At 34.0% G+C, this 23,610-nt stretch overlaps 1 protein-coding gene across 1 annotated transcript in view; it reads right to left on the minus strand.

The window, feature by feature from the left end:
* The window catches only part of LOC117331078, a 34,750-nt gene extending 21,533 nt beyond the window's left edge, over positions 1-13,217 (minus strand). Inside the window, 5 exon segments of the mRNA XM_033889674.1 lie at positions 344-644; positions 4,002-4,211; positions 6,793-7,062; positions 10,772-10,820; positions 13,199-13,217. Of these exon segments, the coding sequence (XP_033745565.1) occupies positions 344-644; positions 4,002-4,211; positions 6,793-6,993 (712 nt within the window). The 5' untranslated portion in view covers positions 6,994-7,062; positions 10,772-10,820; positions 13,199-13,217.
* Between the last annotated feature and the right edge of the window lie 10,393 nt (positions 13,218-23,610).

Genomic DNA, 23,610 nt, shown 5'->3' on the forward strand with positions numbered 1-23,610 from the left:
ATCAAAGTTAACATATCACAATGTAATTTACAGAATTGTTTTAGAAGAAATATTTTGTATGTTGACACGGCTGCCTTGTAATTGGTAAGTCCCACCAACATATGTTAACTGACTAATACAGCATGATATTAGGTTAAGACCACCTAAGTGTTGTGGCTAATCTTCATTGATTAGAAAGGGAGTTGCATCATATCCATGTCAAGATCTTTTAAATCAGTTTTTTACAGTAAGAAACTTTGCATTGCATTGGTTTATTTTATACCAGTGATGGTGACCTATCTTTGCTAATGATGTTACAATTAATCATTGTTACAAATGTACCTAACAGGTAAGACAAAATTACCTGAATTCAGGAATTTTCCACCGTTGACTTCCGCCATAGCCATTCCTAGACCAGTGGTTGCAGGATACATTGTCTTGGTTATAGCGCTGTGGTCATAACCGCAATTGAAGTTCGACCCCATGCTCTTGATTTTTGCGCTACAAACACTCATGACTGAAGAAGTGTTGAGTGGGGTAAAGGCACCAAGGGTTACGTCGGCGCTTGGGTTGGGCAAGTAAAGAGATAAGGAGAATATGCTGGATGATCCTATGGCCACCTCCGCTGGACCAGTCCAGTTTACTTCTGGCTGTGTAGCGACAACCTGCAAAACAATGATTGTGTATCTATTAGACTATGATGATCTTGCTATTGGATTTCTACTGAATTATACTTCGAGTTGCCTTTAAAACATTTTGGAGCCTTTAATAATCTTAATTTGAACGCATTAAAAAGTGTATTTTCATAACATACATGAGTTACTGTATTGAAATAGGACTTGTATTATTTACGACTCATAAGTTACCATGTATTATTATACAATGTATTATACCGTGATTATGATTAAATCATGCATTATCAGTATACCACGTACTATCATTATATCATGTACTATCATTATACCATGTACTATCATTATACCATGTACTATCATTATATCATGTACTATCATTATACCATGTACTACCATTACACCATGTACTATCATTACACCATGTACTATCAGTATATCATGTACTATCATTATACCATGTACTATCATTATATCATGTACTATCATTATACCATGTACTATCATTATATCATGTACTATCATTATACAATGTATTATCATTATATCATGTACTATCATTATATCATATACTATCATTATACCATGTACTATCATTATACCATGTACTATCATTATACCATGTACTATCATTATACCATGTACTATCATTATACCATGTACTATCATTATACCATGTACTATCATTATATCATGTACTATCATTATACCATGTACTATCATTACACCATGTATAATCATTATACCATGTACTATCATTATACCATGTACTATCATTACACCATGTACTATCATTATATCATGTACTATAATTACACCATGTACTATCATTATACCATGTACTATCATTACACCATGTACTATCATTATACCATGTACTATCATTATACCATGTACTATCATTATATCATGTACTATCATTATACCATGTACTATCATTATACAATGTATTATCATTATATCATGTACTATCATTATATCATGTACTATCATTATACCATGTACTATCATTATACCATGTACTTACAATACATTATACCATGTACTATCATTATACATGTACTATCATTATACCATGTACTATCTATTATATCCATGTAACATAACCATGTACATCATTAACCATGTACTATCATTATACCATGTACTATCATTATACCATGTAACATATACCATGTACTACATATCATGTATTATCATTTACACCATGTACTATCATTATATCATGTACTATCATTATACCATGTACTATCATTATACAATGTACTATCATTATACAATGTACTATCATTATACCATGTACTATCATTATACCATGTACTATCATTATACCATGTACTATCATTATATCATGTACTATCATTATACCATATACTATCATTATACCATGTACTATCATTATACCATGTACTATCATTATACCATGTACTATCATTACACCATGTACTATCATTATATCATGTATTATCATTACACCATGTACTATCATTATACCATGTACTACCATTATATCATGTACCATCATTATACCATGTACTATCATTATATCATGTACTATCATTATACCATGTACTATCATTATACCGTGTACTATCATTATACCGTGTACTATCATTATACCATGTACTATCATTACACCATGTACTATCAGTTTATCATGTACTATCATTATATCATGTACTATCATTATATCATGTACTATCATTATACCATGTACTATCATTATACCATGTACTACCATTATACCATGTACTATCATTATACCATGTACTATCATTAAACCATGTACTATCATTATACCATGTACTATCATTATACCATGTACTATCAGTATATCATGTACTATCATTACACCATGTACTATCATTATACCATGTACTATCATTATACCATGTACTATTATTATACCATGTACTATCAGTGTATCATGTACTATCATTACACCATGTACTATCATTATACCATGTGTAATAGTTATACCATGTAATGTCAGTATACCATATTTTATAATCAAATCATGTATTACCATTATACCGGAGCTCCCCTATCCGAACAGCCCATTTATCTTTGTTGGTGAAGATAAAATGTGTGTGAAATGTAGAATACTATATAACTATATATACAGAAACAAAACGTTACAAAACTATTCATATAATTGTAGTGTTGTAAATGGCACCAAATACAACGAATTACAGAAATTTTGGCGCCAAATCTTTGTTATGGATATCTCATGCATAATATTTAATTGATAACAAAGATTTGTTGGAAATATTTCATGAACAATGTTGAAATGTCGCCAGACCTTTGTTAGAGTTTTTCAAACAGAACAGTACACTGGCACTAAAGTTGCTTTGTTATCGATATCTCATACAATTTTGTTTTTATTCTAAAATCTTGATATGAGCTAAGTTTTATATTATATTTAGATAACACCAAAGCTGGACTAGAGATAATTTATATATACTATTTAGATAATAGCTATGCCTGATAAGGGATATTTCCTATATGATATTTAGGCTATACCAAAGCTTGATAAGGGATATTTTCTACATAATATCTAGGTTATACCAAATCTTGATGAGAGTTTTATCAGAGATATTCTGATGAACACATAAATAATACAGTGTTACTGTAATAATTTTACCAATAGGTTTAATTTTAAACAGGACGACAGGTTACGATATGTTTATTTAGATATTAAAACCTTTTTGACGAGTATGCTGCTAATATAAAATAAAGGCAGTTATTGGTAGCCTGTTTAAAAATGGGTATTGAATTCCAAACATGTACATACGCAAGACAATACCACCATGAAATAAATGTATGATGTTTTGGGGGAAATGCTACAATATCATTTCCTCATTTATTGGAGAAAACAAAACATGAATATGCTTATAACAACATGTTAGATATCATATGTGGAAAGCAAGAATTTACATCATTGAATTCATTAGAAACAGAGGATAAAGATACATATTTTTTTTTCTGAAGGTCAAACAACAACATCTTTCAGTTGCAGTGCAAAGTAATTAAGATTGGTGATCAATATTGCTATGATTAAAAAAGGAAAGAAACACGAGTGTAAGGGAACATTTATTTATCCACAATCCTTCATCAAGTCGTTGGGGTGACACACATTAAAGCCAAAAATCAACGCTTTACAGAAATTGTTTTGATCTTTAAACAGGGTTGGATAAGCACTAAAGTTCTCGATAAGCTTTTGAATGGACTTTAATATGGAAGACATTTAAAATGTCATTTATTCACAAACAAAATATTTGTTCTTTCACAAATATGCTTAAAAGATAAATATTATCAGCGGTATAATTACTGTTTCATGCATTGCATGAAATCCCACTTTTGGTGATCAGAGGAACTATATATACTTACGTTATTTTGAACGGTGTCGTAGGAACATTGGCCCACCCAGATAAGTTCCGAATTAGAATATTCGATTCCCGCACTGACCCAGTAAGTGCCATCCGAGGCCGAGGGGTTGTCTATCATGATAGACTTGTAGGTAATCACAATCTGGCACTGTGATAACGTAGTGCACGCGGTGTTCTCAACATTCGCAAGGTCAATGATGGCACGGTCGTACTGTAAGTAAACAAAAACAGAACTGAAGGCAGTTTTAGTAGGTAGGCAACATTTCAAAAACACAACTTGTGTTTCTCGATGATTATTATCTGTATGATACGGTGATAAACTGTATTTACTGTAACACGAGGGTAAATTGTATTGGTTTTAACACGATAGTAAAATTGTAAGACGATAAAATGTATTAAATGCAACACTATGGCAAATTGTATTTACTGTAACATGATGGTAAACTGTATTGACTGTGTCAACGTGGTAAACTGTATTTACTGTAACTCGGGGGTTAACTGTATTTACTGTATCTCGGCGGTTAACTGTATTTTATGTAACATTGGGAAAACTTGTTTTTACTGTAACACGGTTGTAAACTGAAATAACAGTAACACGAGGTTGAATTGTATTCAATGTATTGACTGTAACACGAGGGTAAATTGTATTAAATGTATTTACTGTAACACGAGGGTAAATTGTATTCAATGTATTTACTGTAACACGAGGGTAATTGTATTCGATGTATTTACTGTAACACGAGAGTAAATTGTATTCAATGTATTTACTGTAACACGAGGTAAATTGTATTCCATGTATTTACTGTAACACGAGGGTAACTTGTATTCAATGTATTTACTGTAAAACGAGGGTAAATTGTATTCAATGTATTTACTGTAACACGAGGGTAAATTGTATTCAATGTATATACTGTAACACGAGGGTAACTTGTATTCAATGTATTTGCTGTAACACGAGGGTAAATTGTATTCAATGTATTTACTGTAACACGAGGGTAAATTGTATTCAATGTATTTACTGTAACACGAGGGTAAATTGTATTCAATGTATTTACTGTAACACGAGGGTAACTTGTATTCAATGTATTTACTGTACCACGAGGGTAAATTGTATTCACTGTATTTACTGTAACACGAGGGTAAAATGTATTCAATGTATTTACTGTAACACGAGGGTAAATTGTATTCAATGTATTTACTGTAACACGAGTGTATATTATATTCCATGTATTTATTGTAACACGAGGGTAAATTGTATTCAATGTATTTACTGTAACACGAGGTAAATTGTATTCCATGTATTTATTGTAACACGAGGGTAAATTGTATTAAATGTATTTACTGTAACACGAGGGTAACTTGTATTCAATGTATTTACTGTAACACGAGGGTAAATTGTATTCCATGCATTTACTGGAAAACGAGGGTAAATTGTATTCCATGTATTTACTGTAACACGAGGTAAATTGTATTCAATGTATTTACTGTAACACGAGGGTAAATTGTATTCAATGTATTTACTGTAAAACGAGGGTAAATTGTATTCAATGTATTTACTGTAACACGAGGGTAAATTGTATTCAATGTATTTACTGTAACACGAGGGTAAATTTTATTCAATGTATTTACTGTAAAACGAGGGTAAATTGTATTCAATGTATTTACTGTAAAACGAGGGTAAATTGTATTCAATGTATTTACTGTAAAACGAGGGTAAATTGTATTCAATGTATTTACTGTAACACGAGGTAAATTGTATTCAATGTATTTACTGTAACAGGAGGGTAAATTTTATTCAATGTATTTACTTTAAAACGAGGGTAAATTGTATTCAATGTATTTACTGTAACACGAGGTAAATTGTATTCAATGTATTTACTGTAACACGAGGGTAAATTGTATTCAATGTATTTACTGTAACACGAGGGTAAATTGTATTCAATGTATTTACTGTAACACGAGTGTAAATTGTATTCAATGTATTTATTGTAACACGAGGGTAAATTGCATTTACTGTATTTACTATAACATCGGGATAAATATTTCTATAACACGATGGTAAACTGTATTGACTGTAACACGCACTCTATCTACTGTACCATGGTGGTAATGATTACGGAAATGATTAGGTAACGACATGTTAGGACTGTTTATTTAAGTTCAAGGTTAAACAAGAACTAATGACCAAATTCAATAAGGTATGCGTATGTTAAAGAGCATACTACGTTAATTGAGGCTGATTTTAAAGTTAAACTCGGTTAGAACACGGGGAACTTCGATGTAAGATTACACTCTAACACATTTGTAAATTCTGACTTCATTTTTGTTTTCCGTGTAAACCGTGTTATTGGATACAACGTTTTTCTCATTTGACTAAAATGTCTAAAATAAATCAAATGTTTTGAACCCAACCCGACATCTTACAGTTAGTATTAACTCTATCTCGTCGGTACAAATGAAATCTTCTCTTTAGATTTAAACATACCATGTCGATTAGGCAAATTACAGTTAAACACCAATTTCCATATCCTGTAAAATCATTTCAGGTAGAATTAACTTGACAAAATTTCGCGAAACTAACACTACTGCCTATTTGAAGGAATATATATATTCAAGTTTTGAAGTTAAGAAGAACTGAGATTCTCACTCATCAAGTGATTAAGCTGTAACCGCCTTTTAAACTACTGAGCCCAAATGTTCCTGCTCAAGATCACCGTCCTTATTAAAAATAAATGAATTTTGTTATTAACGAAAACAAAAGACACGTATTGCAGAACGCCTTGGTGACTTACATATTTCCCTGTTCCGTCCCTGGAATCGTAGACAGGTGTTGTCGAACCACTTATCGTTAGCGAACCCGTCGACACTACCTGGACATCACACAGAATCATAATGGTGTTGGTATGATCTGGGGTGAATAACTCTACTTTCATGTCCGTGATTCCTGCTTTGAAGCTGATCGTCAATGTTAACTCGATCTCGGCCCCTACCATAAGTGGTGACGTAGCGGAGTTCACACCCTTAACCAACGAAAATTCAGTGTCTTGCGGGGCCGCACTTGTCTATGGAATAAATAAAACATTCAAATTACTGAATTCAGTTTTAAAACGATCCAATCATTTCACATGATTTGTGAATTATGCCATTGCAAGAGCTTATAGATTGTTTTGTAAGATCGTTTTGTTCCAGCAGCTTAAAGATATCTTCTATAAGACAACACGAATTGTCAAATACCAGTTTGAAATTACATTTAAAACAAACCGATTATTTATTTCCTACATATAGAAATTTCATGTTTCACATCAATGAACTAATAAACTGTTAAAATAATAAACTCGTTGAAACTATATAAATCATGACTATTAAAGTCATATTGATTGTTATGATATAAACACTGCATATTATTTCCATACTGCATCGGTCAGTAAAACGAAACTCTCAGGCATTGAGATTCAAGTCTTAAGAAACATGTTAACTTCCGACAACATGTGTTCTACACAACGTGCAACGCCGATGATGCAGTTCTCCCACCCATCGTCATATATTCCATTACCATTCTACTACCTTAACATTGCCATTTAAGGTATTTACAACGTGTTCTAAAAGCTAATCCCTGCTGATGCATAATGATGGGCATTGTATAAGAAAAATGATTTGCTATGTGGTCTGTATTTTTACAACACAATTCACAGATTACATTCTCAGCTTCTGTCCAATTTGAGAGTTTAACTAGTTCGGCAATTGCCCATATTAGATTTTGATGTTCAAGCTCAATTCCCATAGAGGATTTGGGTCCATATATGGTAATGATTAGATGGCGTATTGTTCTCATATTGATTGAATCATTCATTGAAGTAGTATTGCTCTGTAGCGTTCTTGACAAAAATCAGTACTGGCGTTGCCTAATTTACGCATTCAAGAGTATTTTGATATTCACGCAACGGGAGGTTTGTAGTAGTTAAAAGGGCTCCCATTACATACAAATAGGATATATCATGAAGCTGTAAAGATACTCCTATCACCCGGTAACTGCTTTCGCTTAGAAGTGGCGAAATATGAAGATGACTCCTCCATAGAATTGCTATTCCTCCACGACCACGGAAATGTGTACTCCGCCCAAATCTAGTGATATGCGGTTACCAGACCTTCCAAACGACCTGAAGTTGATATCAATCCAAGAAGTTCAACTGTTCTGGGGGTAACCAGTGCTCAGTAATAACTGCTATGTCGACATCTCGTAGAATTTCGGAACAAGAAAGGCGTTCAATACATTACACCCTCACGTCCAATGTAAGAAGTTTCACAAGTATCGTGACACAAAGCGAATAAAGTAAGTGTAAGTAAAATGTATTAGTTTTCATCATGATCTGTGATCTCCGAATCTACATTAACGATCTTACCACACACGGATGAGAAGAGTTTCAGGCAAGACATCGGGATCTATGCTGAGGTATAATCTTGTTCACGAATGTTCAGTTTCGCCGTGTACATTTGGTTCTCTAAATCGTTCCAATACGTCAAAATGCCCCTGAATGTCACTTTGACACCTCTCCTTGCAGCGTAGGAAACAACAGAATTAATAACATCCTCCTTTGAGGCATTTGCTGTTATTTGAGGCACGATCATCATTTTTATTCTGGGTTGACATTTTACACCGAGAAATTCATACTGAGGTTTTGTTTTCTAAATACCAAGTTGTTGCTGAGTAATATAGCCATGGAAAGATACATGGTGGGAGTCTTTATACGGGTACCCTTGGTGTTGTATCTTTAACGGTAACCGACAAAACACCTTTCGAGGTATAAGTTATACGCGAATACTCGTCACATTCCGCTAAAGTACTCGCAGAATCGCCAGATTTGGTATGGATACCGTCTTCATTTTAAATTGCCATAGTAGCCTCATCTATATCGCACGGCTGAACTCTGTTGCTACTCCGTCACGGCGTGTCTGGTGCTCGAGGTACGCGCGTGGCGTCCGTGTGTTTCTAGAGCTGTGATGGTTTTGTCCTTTGCGGATACACTTTCTCTAAGTTCCTTCACTTCTAACTCGCGAATTTCCTCCGTGTAATCTTGTGTAAGGACGTTTAATTTCCCTAAGATTTCTTCTCACAATCCAACAGTTGGTATAAATAAATCTGCATCAGTACCTTCTAACTCGTTCCTTGTCTGATTTTTTCCATTCTCCATTCTGTTGAGTATCACGCGTATCACAACCTTTTACTCTACAGTCGGTTTCCTTAAGGGTTATCTCACGAAAAGACTCATTACATGTATCGTTCCCGATCTTTGTACTTGTCATGTCGCACGTGGAATGTGACCGGTCCTTGTAAGACATAACACTCCGTATAACAGAGCCATATTTCATCAATGTAGTGGGACAGTACATCTATATCGTCCATGAGCTTATCTATCGCTGAAGTATTTCCCGTGTTGCTTCTTCTAACTAGTTTCCACGAGGTGTCTTGGATCGATTTACTTTGGCGGTATCGTTGAGCGATTGTCGTATACACGAAAGTTCTTCGGGATTGTTTTTGTATATTGTCTTCACCTTTTTCTTAAACGTATTTCTATCGAGTCCGATAGCGAGTTCATTTAGAAGAACGAATACACCTTTAACTATTTATGATGACGTCATGGAAATCTCTGAAGTCGTCGGAGTTTTGTTTTGATAAACTGACTAAAGACATGTTGGGAACGTGCCTATTGAAAGCTCAATCCCTTGTGTGCGCATCAGTCATTTACATTTTATGCAGTACTATTTGTTCCACGTGGTCAACAATAATAATCAGTGAAAATAACCGTATTAGTAGTTGACGGAGATGTAAATCTTGGCGTAATGTACCTTAATTGAGTTCAGACACATATGCCATATGAAACAAACTCAGTTTAAAGGTACATTGTAGCTTTTGCAATTAAAATAGTATCACTTGAAAATTTCAAATTTAGCAGTATTTTTTTCATCCCTGCGCAACACTGCCTATCCAATCTGGAAACTCAATAGAGTGGAACGAATCTACGATCTTGCGTTCGATGAGTTCGGTATCACAGATAAATTACAGGTAGATGATCATCTACTGATAATGTACTACCAGAGTCAAGATAGAAATCCAAACAGCTATATCAATTGCTTCCTTATCGTTTCACATTTTGAAGGTTTCTTCAATCCATGACAACATCATCATCAACGGTGCCAGTTCATATATTATTGTTCTTGTCCGAATTGCGGAAAACTATCACATCTTGAAGGGTTCCACGGAACACTGAAAATAACTCTATGAATACGTACGGCATTCATATGAGTACTTTTTCTCTCTAGACAAAACCTTACAGCATTTGTCTTGAGATGGTGGTACCTGACAAACAATCTATGTATTCCTGGTAACAAACTATGTTTTTTTAATTAATAATGTTTATCCATGAAGCCGAAGTTAAAAACGCGTCAGAAAATGTGACACACAGATTGTTTTTAAACAACAAGACATTTAACTGCCACTTCAAAAGCCTTATCCCTATGAACTTTTAATAAAGAACACTAAAACTGAACACGTCAACCCCTACATCTGTCAACATGTTTTAAATAAGCCGTAGCTGTAAAGACTTCAATAGTCTAGAAAAAAGAGTTGTCGATTTAATTACAATGTCGTATACGTCACATATCAGTGTATGTTTAATTACATAGCAGATGAAGACTTTGGACAACTTATTTGGTCGCCATCATCAATACACAAGGGACATGGTCTTTGAGAGGTATTGTTAGCTTTACACTTACCGATCGCTTGACGATATTATGGGGCTCCACCGGGAGGTCGACATCCTCACTGAAGTACAACAGGAGAAATTTAAACCATATCGGTTCTAAAAAGATTGAAATCGTACAGCAAATACAAGAAATTTAATAATTCATATTTTAATAACTCACAACCAGCGCTCAATACCGGCGTTTCTTTAACGTTCTCCATGCTGCTCAAATCAGCAGCACCTACATCATGCTCATATATTTTCAGAATGTACAATTAATTACTTTTGCGCGCCAGTTTTTCTATTTGAATTTTTATATTAAATTACTGATTTGTATTCTCTGCCCTTTTTTGTGTCTATGTCCCATTGTCTTGTCGACTGATAACCGGTACATTGGTTATGTTAACATCTATTATTGTCTATATAAACCTGGCCTTAAGTTCGATCTAAGTAAGGATGGATTATGATAACCGTTTACTTCGGTTTCAAATCCTAATGCTATATTTTTAAAACTCCAATGTGTTGTTGTTAAAAAGAAATAAATTGTTTACGATTATATACCGTGTATATGTTTATGACATTCATTAAATATTCATATCAGTACGCCTAACAAAATGAGTTTTCCTGTGTAAATTGAAACTTCATGGAAATATCGCGTTAACCCCGATCACCATATTGATTACAACCTATCAGTTGATGCACATACCGGTATCATAAAAAATGTTATTTTATTCAACGGCAAAGTTGAGCACGTGCGATCACGCAACGAAATCTGTTGAATTATACGGTCTACTCCCAGTTGTCGTGTTTAGGTTGTCTATGTTCATGGCGGATGTGTGGTATTGACTGCAAAATCGTGCATTGAAGAAAAAATGGTTAAATATGATTCTGAGATTGAGTATTAGCTTAAAAAAATCCTTATTCCAAATTGAGATTTTCTTATTCTATATATGATAACGATGCTTAAGCCTTGCAATGCTGACTTGACGTCATAATTGGTTCATTGGTTCCCCTCGACACTTCTCTATGACAAAGATATTTTAACAGCCTTTTAGAAGTAAGATGGGAACGTTACCATGATTTATAGCACAAGTAATCATTTCCCGAGGGGTGACTTTACTATTTTAATCTCAAAGGTGATTAAAATTCGATCTATCTGGCAGACGGAACAGTTATAGACGTTATAGACCCCGATAAGAATATTTTCTTCTAAATAATGTATGAGTGATTAATTCCCCAATTGCCAATCATTTCGTTCCACCGAGGTAATGTAGCTATAAACTACACCAAAAATGGAACATGAATTGATAACGCGATCCTATGCTACAGTGATGACGTGGCGAACAACCTACCACGGTGATGTTCTCGGGATAAACCTGCATTCTAACATTTTGATTATATTATGTAGGCTTGCAAAACGGTTACAATCTCAACTTTTTTGCATGAAACTAGTATGGCTATTTCCTTTGTTTTATTTCCTATTATAAATTTGAATGCAATACAAATTTTATAATACAATTCTTTGTTAAATGGTTATTGTTCAAAAAAGAATATAAAAAAGATAACACCTCAGATTTAGTCTCCTCTTACGATAGTTCAATGGGGCAGCAGGTATTATTCTTACGTTCTTACGCATTCCTACACTACCTAAAAGGCAAGGTGTTTTCGTGATTAAGCGGTTTTGATGTCACAATCAAGTGCTTGATAATTTACGTTAAAGAGATGCTTATTTCGTGGCTAGGTGTTTTTTTTTTTTTTTTTAATATTTGAGTGTTATTTACTCTTCTGATATGTAACTGAAATGAAAGAGCGATAGAAAACGGTACCCATTCGTCGTTTGAATTTAGCGCTGGACAACACATTTTCCTGTGGTAGTATAAAACCTAAACATACACTGGCTAGTTATTTATTCATTGCAACTATCTGCTTGCACATGAATTAGCTATTAGTCTAACTATAACCTTGTATAGGATAATGTGTTGACTCACAACGCACTGTTTTATGGTGCCTATCATCAGACATGTAGCCAGTTTTGCATGACGTTAAACACTCACACCAGGGAAATTGATGTGTGTATTCAACCTCATCAAACTAAATCGAAATCATTGTCAAATACAGAATATTTGTCCTGCCTCAAATCAATAATATATAACTAGATTTTGTGCATGTATCGAATATACCAAAAAGAACTGTGTATGAGCAGGGAAATGATCTGTGCTGTATCGCACTGCATGGAGGCAATGGCGGCTGATTGTGTCTTTGGTATGATCGCGGTGACATTATCGTCTGTCTTCTGTGTCTCCAATTCCTCCTACCAATCTTGCAAAGCTGAAGATATTCTTTATGAATAATTTCGTATCGACACGTATCCTTTTATGACCCTGCTTGTATCCATGGCGTCAAAACAGTTTAACAGAGATTTAACCATAAATGTAAAGTAATACATATTTTTACTTACCTTTTGGATCCTTTGGAAGCGTTAGGATAGAAAAAAAAGTAAGCTAATCATTTGATTCAGTGTCGATGCAATACACGTATTTTTAACCTGTAATAAAACATCTAATGATCAAGAGAGAAATGATCCCCCAAACAAACAAAAATCGAGACAAATGAAAAAAATAGAATATAATAACTGTCTGATGCTCTTTTTCGATGGCAGATCTGTGTATGATTGAATTGTGTCGTAAGACATTAATTCAATGTTTCCCTTCCAGACCGGAACAAGCGTGACCATTACACATTCCTCTTAGACGAGAACAAATCTAACTGTAACACATTCTTTCTGGGAAATGATGTATAAATCATCTACTCGCAGTCGATGTTCGTTAGTGAATGATAAACAATGTATGTTCTGTTGATCACACGTTATAATGTCTTACAGAACACCAAAAACCTAAATATACTGACACGATTGTCTCCCCAAGAAAATATCTTAGGTAAGCATTTAGTTATTAAGTATGTGGTCCTGAACATCAAAAACTATCATATTTCTTTTTTATAACGTGTATGTCAGTTTAATATTAATATCTGTGGCCAACATAAAGTAATGCGAATTAAAAAGAAAATTGATTAAAATTCTAACTCATAATCAAGGAAAGAAGGACAAAGTATTTCATTGTTAAAAGACATTTTCACGACCTCACATTAAACATCGTCAAGGATAAAGAGTATATATAAAGGCCTTCGCTTATCTAACAATTGTCCATAGCATTAAAGACCTTGTATATCTATAGACTAGTGATGTCAGCTATGTTTACCTTCACAGGAAATGACATGGCTTGTTAACAATTTGCACTACACCATTTAAATGTATTCCCATTAAGTGTGTTGTTAAAAGACATATTAAAATATCGGAGCTACCATTGATTTGGGAATTCGCAAGGTTATATTTGTGAATAGCTGGAAAGGTTCCAGGTCTGCAACACAGAGGTTTGATGATTGGATGTTTTATGATTGGATGTTTTATGATTGGATGCTTTATGATTGGATGTTTTATGATTGGACGTTTTATGATTGGATGTTTTATGATTGAATGTTTTATCATTGGATATTTTATGATTGGATATTTTATAAATGAATGTTTTATAAATGGATATTTCAAGATTGGGTGTTTAATGATTGGATGTTTAATAATAAGATGTTTTATGATGAGGTGTTTTATGATAAGATGTTTTATGATTGGATGTGAAATTTATCAAAAAAAAAAAGAAGTTTAAATCTTACGATTCTATAGCTTGTAAAATCATCATCAAAATCATCATTGCCATCCTAAACATAATTCTTATTCTTTACATCATAACGACATTAGTTCTTATTAATTGCCACCACTCAATGATATCAGATACATAGAGATTACACAATTAGTGATTGTTGGATATGGAATTTATTTCACACGAGTAAGTTATGTTTTTAAAAGTTACAAAAGACACGAGCTTTAGCGAATGTCTTTTGCAACTTAAAAAAGCAACTTACGAGTGAATTTAATTAAGGATTGATTGTCAGTTTTGTTGCTTGCATGGACTGATGAAGGGAAGTGAACCTCGTGCAAATGAAGTGAACTGCGACGCAGTTCATGTACCATTTGCACGAGGTTCACTTCCCTTCATCAGTCCATGTAAGCAACAAAATTGACAATCAATCCTTATATTTACGTTAACCAAATTTAAAACTTCGCCACCAGATTGCAAAATTCGGTCGCAACAGTGTGACGTAAGTGCGTCACTTTGTAACATTGTTATACTTATCGTACATGTGTGCACAGTAGTGGAACAGCAGCCAGTCAACTATTCTCGTCGCCAAGGCAACACAAAATATAGCGCCATACACGTTTTGATTATTACGATGTTGATACACATAGATACGATATTTTCAAGGTAAAATATTCATTTATAACAAATATTTATGATATTGTATAATACAAACTTAGCAATACCCATATAGATACGAATTTTAAGTGCAGTGTTGACAGTATAGTATGTGTGTGATTTGGTCACTCGAGACACAGGGGCTCGGTTAAAAAAATGATGTGATGCAGTCTAGCCGGGATATTCAGAGCTCGAGAAAAAGTGTAACAATGTGGATTTTAGTCGCAGGTTAGCTGGTGATGTACATGGTGTTCTTGAAATATTGGATTTCATTGTCGCACTGGCGTTTTGGGATGTAAATTCTGATAATAGTAAGTAAAGAAACATTGATTTAAAAATTGGCGGTATTCGACGGCCGGAAACTTGTGTCCTCCATATGTTTAGATTGAGTCAAATTACGACAATAATGTGTCCCTGTTCTCGATATAGCATACTTTTGCTACCAGTCTGTTTTGTGTTGTTAAATAGTGTTTAACTTTAGGTTTATTTTCTGTGAGCACTGAAATGGTATTAAGCATGGCATTCGAGATACAGCTAACGTTAGACCTACTGCGCTACGTAGGTCATGAGCTCGGTGCTATCGAGAGTGTCAGTGTTCTGTCAGATCCTGTTTTCTAAACTGTCTGCATTATACTGGCATTTTCATTAGCACATGAAGCGGCTATTCCACTTGTGTTCATATACGTTTATAACAATGTTACACAATTCACCACATGAAAGTGCATTCAAGTCTGAGGCGGTACAGAACTCGATCGCCATTGTAAACTCCGTGAATGTATTCACACGCCGGCAAGAAAGTGATTCGTCTCTCAGAACAGAAGCACGCGACCCAAAATCTTCAACGGGAAATGAAGTGATCTGAGTTTACTATGTTCATTGAGGCGGAGCGAAGTGAAAATGTAAATATTATCGGCTTGAATCAAAGGGAAACGTGGCCAAGTATAATTTCGCGTATGCAAATAAAGTGTACCGGTGACGTCCGGAACCCGGTGATGTGACGTCATTCGATTATTGATGACGTCAATAACAATTGCAGCTTGGGTCAAAGTTCGACTTCTTGACCAATCAAAACACCGGAAGGTCATATACCGCTAGTGGTATATAACATATGTCTATCTAACGGTTGGCACATTTATACAATGGCTTGAGAGTGGAATAACACAGGGTATATGGTAGAAATTTATACTTCTTTTAAATATTCTTATTATATTAAATGATTTTAATGCAGATACTGATAAACTTTGCTGTAACCATCTTGGCATATAGATGTATTTCTTCATAATGAGTAATACAAGATTATCTATCTATTGTATAATACAAATTTTTTATTGTTGTGTATATCAAAATTGAATGTTTCTTTATTAAAGGTAAACGAAATCAATAGCACAATAGAAATTCAAAACTCTTACACAATAACTACTTCTCTACTCTGCCGAAATAAAAGTGTTACTCTATCCATCTCTGATTTACAAAAGCCGCAGTGCTGATTGTTCAACCAACTTAAAAAAAATATGATTTTTTTTATATGTGTTGGTTTATTCTGTATTGTAGTCACTGTGATTTGGAGCTATAAGTAACTTGGAAAGTTTCGTTATCTATCTGATTCAAATATGTCTAAAATATGCATTTCAATCACTTTTCGCTTTTGATGAACTCCAAAATATAGCTGTATCGTCCTTGAAGGACTCGTCAGTGATGTTAGGGACATCATACAGGTGTATCGTCCTTGAAGGACTCGTCAGTGATGTTAGGGACATCATACAGCTGTATCGTCCTTGAAGGACTCGTCAGTGATGTTAGGGACATCATACATCTGTATCATCCTTGAAGGACTGGTCAGTGATGTTAGGGACATCATACAGGTGTATCGTCCTTGAAGGACTCGTTAGTGATGTTAGGGACATCATACAGCTGTATCGTCCTTGAAAGACTCGTCAGTGATGTTAGGGACATCATACAGGTGTATCGTCCTTGAAGGACTCGTCAGTGATGTTAGGGACATCATACATCTGTATCGTCCTTGAAGGACTCGTCAGTGATGTTAGGGACATCATACAGGTGTATCGTCCTTGAAGGACTCGTCAGTGATGTTAGGGACATCATACAGCTGTATCGTCCTTGAAGGACTCGTCAGTGATGTTAGGGACATCATACAGCTGTATCGTCCTTGAAGGACTCGTCAGTGATGCTAGAGGAAAACCTGTGGAATACCTGAAGGGAATTCGGCAAGAATCGAAACTGGTTTACATAATGCCAAGATTAACCAGGGTCATCTGTGAAATCGAAAAAAAAAAAACCAAAAACACCAACAACAACACCCGATAACCTTGGACCTTTTATCCACCAGCAGATGTTAAGGGAAATAACGACGAGCAGAAAAGAAACACAAGATAAAAACACCTTAAATATATATGGCGAATAATGAAGATGACTGCCCTGTTATCTATACGACCTCGTCTTATAACCAAATATGTTTGAAATATGGTTATAAGCTGGGGCTACATCGCTGTTATGGTCGTACATCTCTGGTTATGTTGCCTCCAAATCAATATTGTATTGTCACTCGCTTCTCTGCTGACGCTGTCCTTTGTATATTATTTATAGAGTTTACAGATAAAATCTCGATCGTATATTCATATCTTGTCTCGAAATACACGTATACACATTGCCCACAATTAGGAGAGATTGCGTACATCTCATTCTGTTTCAAAACATGTAATGCAACTGGTCAATGACAATTGTCAGTAAACAATACACCATTGTTTTCGAAGTGCAAATACTAAGAGACGCAAATACACTAGCTAAACAGATACATTAAAATCAATACATTGTTTATATAGAAGACGTTGGTTGGACAATGACACATGATGTTTATGACGTATCTGAATTGTCGGCAATCGAATGCAATGATTTTTTTATGTACTTACCAATTACAACTTTATCGAACTTTTCATTTATTGCTTTCCTATCATTTATACATCATAAGTTGATAGACCAAATTTATGTCCTTCCTGATTCTTCTGTGTGGAAGAAGCACACACATAGATATCGCGAAAATTAATCACAATTAATTTGTATTGTTTAGGACATACCAATTTGTGTGTATGTTATACAATTTACATCAATACGCCGCATAACATTCTCCAATATGAAATATTTATTTCTGAATGGTATGATCACTGTTTCTACATCCTACATTATTTAGATTCGATACCATGTGGTTATCTCTAAATATCAGGTCTCCAAGTATGTCGATTACCGGCGGATAAAACTTGCAACACGGAGTTCTGACAGATACGGAATGTTCATATAATAATAGCATTGAACACTTGATTCTTTTTTATTTGTCATGACAAATGTTTTTCGACCTACATGTATATCTGTCCTCTAGTTGATCTTGATGGAAACACGCAATTACCATATCCAATCAACTAACCAGTAATATATGAAGGATGATGAAGACATTAGTATTTTGTTGGCAATATAACCTGATGTCGAGGGCAACTTTCTATGACACTTGTTCCTGTCATACTTGTACTTTGTCACGTGCCTTCGTACTTATCTTACTTTTGTTCCAGTTTTATCGATTTTGATATGGATGTTTTGTCTGTATTCTTTTGTTGTTGTTGTTGGGTGTATTAAATCGACACCGAGGATTGTACAAAAGATACACAACACAATAGCACAAATATAGATGATAACGGCCATAGCACAATGATCGCAAATATTGTCATGTGAATTTTGTTTTATCGTTGAACTCACCAGAAATAATCATGTGATGCCGCTACTGAAATATACGTATCATATAAGGGTCGGATACCTTTCATCCTTCATTAATGTGATGAATAGAAACTAACTTGGTAGCCACCACACAGGCTTCTGTTTAAATATTGGTAGAAAAATATGTATTTATTTTATGTATAAAAAATATGCTATGCAGTGTTTGTCATGACTGGCACCATACGGTGGCCATATTAATATATTGATTATATACCTAATCTCCGACACGGTGACAACATTCATTCAGGTAATTATTTTTATAGTTAATATGAAAAGAATAAGGATTCATAACTAATAGCTAACTATCGCTGATATATGTAAAAACAATTAGAAATATCGGCATCTAAACGATATCGTTATTCTAGCTCAAAAACGATAAAGGGATGACACATTATGAACAATATAGCAAAATAGTATAAAATTAATAGAATACAATGGTAGGTGTTGAGGAGGGCAGGCCGATGACACTATAAAACTAATAACATGTCATAGATACCTTGGAAAGAACACAGGTGTATATTAAGGCCATGTGTTCAGGACGAGCTGGTCGATGACACAATAACAATAATACAATATAGACACCCTGGAAAGAACACAGGTATAAGAAGACTAGGTGTTTAGGAGGACAGGCCGATGACACAATAAAATAACAAAATGTCATAGAGACTCTGGAAAGAACACAGGTGTATATTATGGCCAGGTGTTTAGGAGGACAGGCCGATGACACAATACAATAATGAAATGTTATAGAGACCCTGGAAAGAACACAGGTATAACAAGACCAGGTGTTCTGGAAGAGCTGGTCGATACACCATAAAAATCTAAGTCAATCCAAGTTATGTCACATCCTCAAAATGTCGGTATCATCGGACATGTCTGACATCATAACACGTAAGGAATATAATATTTCCCTGTGTGATCAGGAAGATCTCGACATTACAACTCTCTAATAGTCTTCACTAGCCTCAAGAATCTTTTTTTTCATTATTATTTATTTTAACAGCAGGATGCTTTCTGCTTTATCGCTGATTTGGAAATGAACCTCTAATTAAGTAAGATATAGTTAAAATGTTATTTGTTCAAAGTTTAAACATTGAATGGAATAAAGAAATGACAAGCGTTATCATTCTTAAATCGGTCTGGTACAAAAAATGTATCGTCCTAATTAACATTTTTGATTTTGAAGCAAGACAGATATCCAGAGTGGTATTAAGATTTTTCTTTTATATCATTCTCCCTTAATTTAATAAGATATTTTCAGGCAACTAAATTACAATAAATATTATGATAAAAGGCACACGTTAAAACAACAAGTGTACGCGGTGACTGTATCTGTCAGATGTTGAAAGTAAAACGAGGACATAGCCCAAACCATTAGGGATGTATTCATTATTAATCAGTTGAAATGACTCTAGGCGACATATAAATATAAATTGTTTATTAGAAATGATACATATTTTATGGTGAAGTGACATAGCTATAGAAAAATCCATTTTTGTCAAACACACCCATTGGTGCCTTATATATGTACCGAGATACTCCTTCATCCCACCCTTTCTTCTCTGCAACACTTTCTATTGTTTTCTTTTTTTCCTTTGATCATAATGGATATTTCATTTCAACATATTTTATTGATAATCAAATGGATTGAACATCAGGCTAAGCCTATATTAAAGTTCTCTCCATAAATTATTACATTTATTTCAAATAATTAGTATTTGGTTATTAGTCAAGAATGGAAATTACAGTATATATATATAGAAAGAGTATTTGTGAATAATATATAACGATAATCTTATGTATTTTCTTTTTCTTTATAATAATTTTCAAATCATTGTTAAATATTTATGAGAACTCGTTTACTATGCAGGAGAGAGACAAGTGCCTGATCAACAACAGAGTTTCTGACTATAACGGATATTGCTTGCACATGCGTTTCATTGCCCTGTCGATCTAATTAAATGTGTACATAATTCGTAGTTTGAGTGTGCAGCTATTCTCTATTGCGATTGTTTTATTCAAAGCCAGCCTTCCGGTACTTTGAGCAACAAGAAGACCATTAGGTACAATTTAAATTACCAAATTAATACAAATAAAATAAACATTATGTATCTAGGTTGTCATGGTTGCCAAAGCTTATTACTGTACAAACATTGCCGTTCCCCGCATGCTATTGGCGATAATGGTAGGTTATATTTATCAAACAGGTCACGCTTTTACATATTCCCCTTTTATTGTATAATAACTATGTACAAAAAATATACGCGATGGTCCCATTTCTGATCACATGAGGAATGAGACACCTAAAGAAAACAAAGCATAGAAATACAGAAGAGTGAGGAAAGAAAGAATATTAAAGATCCCAAGTGTTACAATGCAGGCAGAACATCTATGTCGGTCTCTTCAAATAGAAAACATCGTTATCTGTGATTTAACATTTGCACGAGAGACATTACAATAATTAAACAATTCGCAATCATCCTAACATGAGTATGTCGACCATTAGTTATAATTTCACCTCATATTTACCAAATAAATATCAACTAGATATATAATGGTAGAATTATTAAATTCACCTCTTCTACCACTGAAAACGTGATGATTATGACTGTGTTGTTGGTAATACATTAGTGCATTAATGGATGCATAACTACTTCAAATTACTGTTTCGTACTAGGACTGTTTATTGATGCCCAGCAAGCTAAACAAATGGCGCAATCACCACGGAAGCTATTTACATCTTTCCATCCGTATCCCATGTTTAGGGCTAGGGAAGCAATCATAAACAGATTGAATTAAAAAATGTCGCCGTTTCCGCTTCATAATCTACTTATCCCCCGTAATTCGTGTCTTGCTGGATCATACAAAGAGTTTGCACAGACGATAAGGTCACTCTAACGGGCATTTATATAGCACTGTTACACTGAAACGGAATCGTCTGAACACTTCCTGACACCGGGGCTATGGGAACTGAATATCTGTTATATTCTAGGTATATCTGGAATTATTTTAGCATGTTTTAAAAGGGTTTAGACATGTTAGGATGCAAGATTCAATTTGTACCTCTGTTTGTATCATTAGTACCAGTAAACTAATAATAGTTTATGGTTGTTTAAATAGGGATCAACGCCATATTTGGTGTAACACCTACTATAGCGTTCATAAAAAAAACCTTCAAGACACTTATCTGTTAAAAGACTTTTGCTTATCACAACCAGCATAGGATCTCTAATTGCACTCGGTTTCTTTAAGGTGACAGTGTAGTCACCAAGACGTCACGCATCAGAAATCCAATGCTGGTTGTGATATACAATTATTCTAGTCACATACATACTTGCCAACATTTAATCAGAATTCTCTAAGGTTATCAGTAAACAATGCCTTAAATAAAATATTAAAGGCCAGATTTAGATGATTGTTATATGTTCATCTAATGTTCGTAATCCCAGTTCGGAGCCAAAAGACAAGTCACATTCCAATTGTAAAATGAGTGTTCCTTTCTGACCATTTATTCCACATGCATGATAGTATTTGGTTTTAACAGAAGGATAGTATGCAGTTCATATCAAACAATACCCGTTTTCGCAATAAATGAACTCGTCATTAAAATCAATTAAGAAAAGATAAGATTAAAAGCATTGAAACATTTTTAACCTGTCCCACGCCTATTTTAAAATAACTTTATGTCTCTATGACGTTCATTTGCATGTTTTTTTACAATAGAAAATGTTCTAATATACCATTTAGGTCTGTCTTTCATTACCAAATCATTTATAGAGATGATAAATTTACGTGAAATGTTTAAGTTTTTTTTACAATTTTTTTGTATATTTTTACAATTGTCATTTCTTTTCAAAATTCAAGCAACATTCTGTTTAGTGCTTTGAAGATGTCATATTTACATGTACAATTTATGTCACTCAACAACAATAAAAATGAACCATAAACAAAGCATTTGCACTAAATGGTACCATTTTCTATGTGAAACAGAGGCAACTCTCAGGTAAATACAGTCTGTATTTAGCTTATGAGACAAATCATGTTAAAATATATATAACCGATTTCTTTTTTTTCCATACAGCTGTATTTACAAATCTATGTGTTTGGCGTTCACATAACTCCTGAAACAGTATTCGCTGAATACTTGGTGGTTTACACAGGCCAATTGACTACGGACAACTGATGATTAGGGTAATTAATATGAGACGTAAAGAGAACCATGTAATAATTAGATAAGAAATTAATGATATTTATATATTTTTTGTAGTTTATTGCATATTTATAGATCACTGATGAACACGTATATATATCAATTTATAACGAAAATAAACCATTTAGTACATGGTTACATTTCCACGGGACCATCATGTTCATGACTAAATGGATAGAAAGAAATGTGCTTTATTGACAACAATTATTCACCGTCAAATCGATTTATTATTCTTATTTAAGGATTACACTGTCGGTTATGAAGCAGTATTTGGTTTGGATTGACAAAAATAACCTACATAAAACACCAAATGATTAAGGGGCGTAAATAACAGCATTATATTATTAGCTGCTTTATACTTATACTCATTGTAGTCGTTATAGTAATTTTATTTTCATGCATATTTATTCAACATTCAGTTTACAAACCAAATTCTGGTTAAAAACAACGACGGAACAGAACACTTTTTCAAATGACTTGCTCAAGATTTGTTCTCAATATAAACGTTGTTCGTGT

The sequence above is a fragment of the Pecten maximus genome, chromosome 7 (assembly GCF_902652985.1).
Source record: "Pecten maximus chromosome 7, xPecMax1.1, whole genome shotgun sequence".
Classification (NCBI taxonomy): domain Eukaryota; kingdom Metazoa; phylum Mollusca; class Bivalvia; order Pectinida; family Pectinidae; genus Pecten; species Pecten maximus.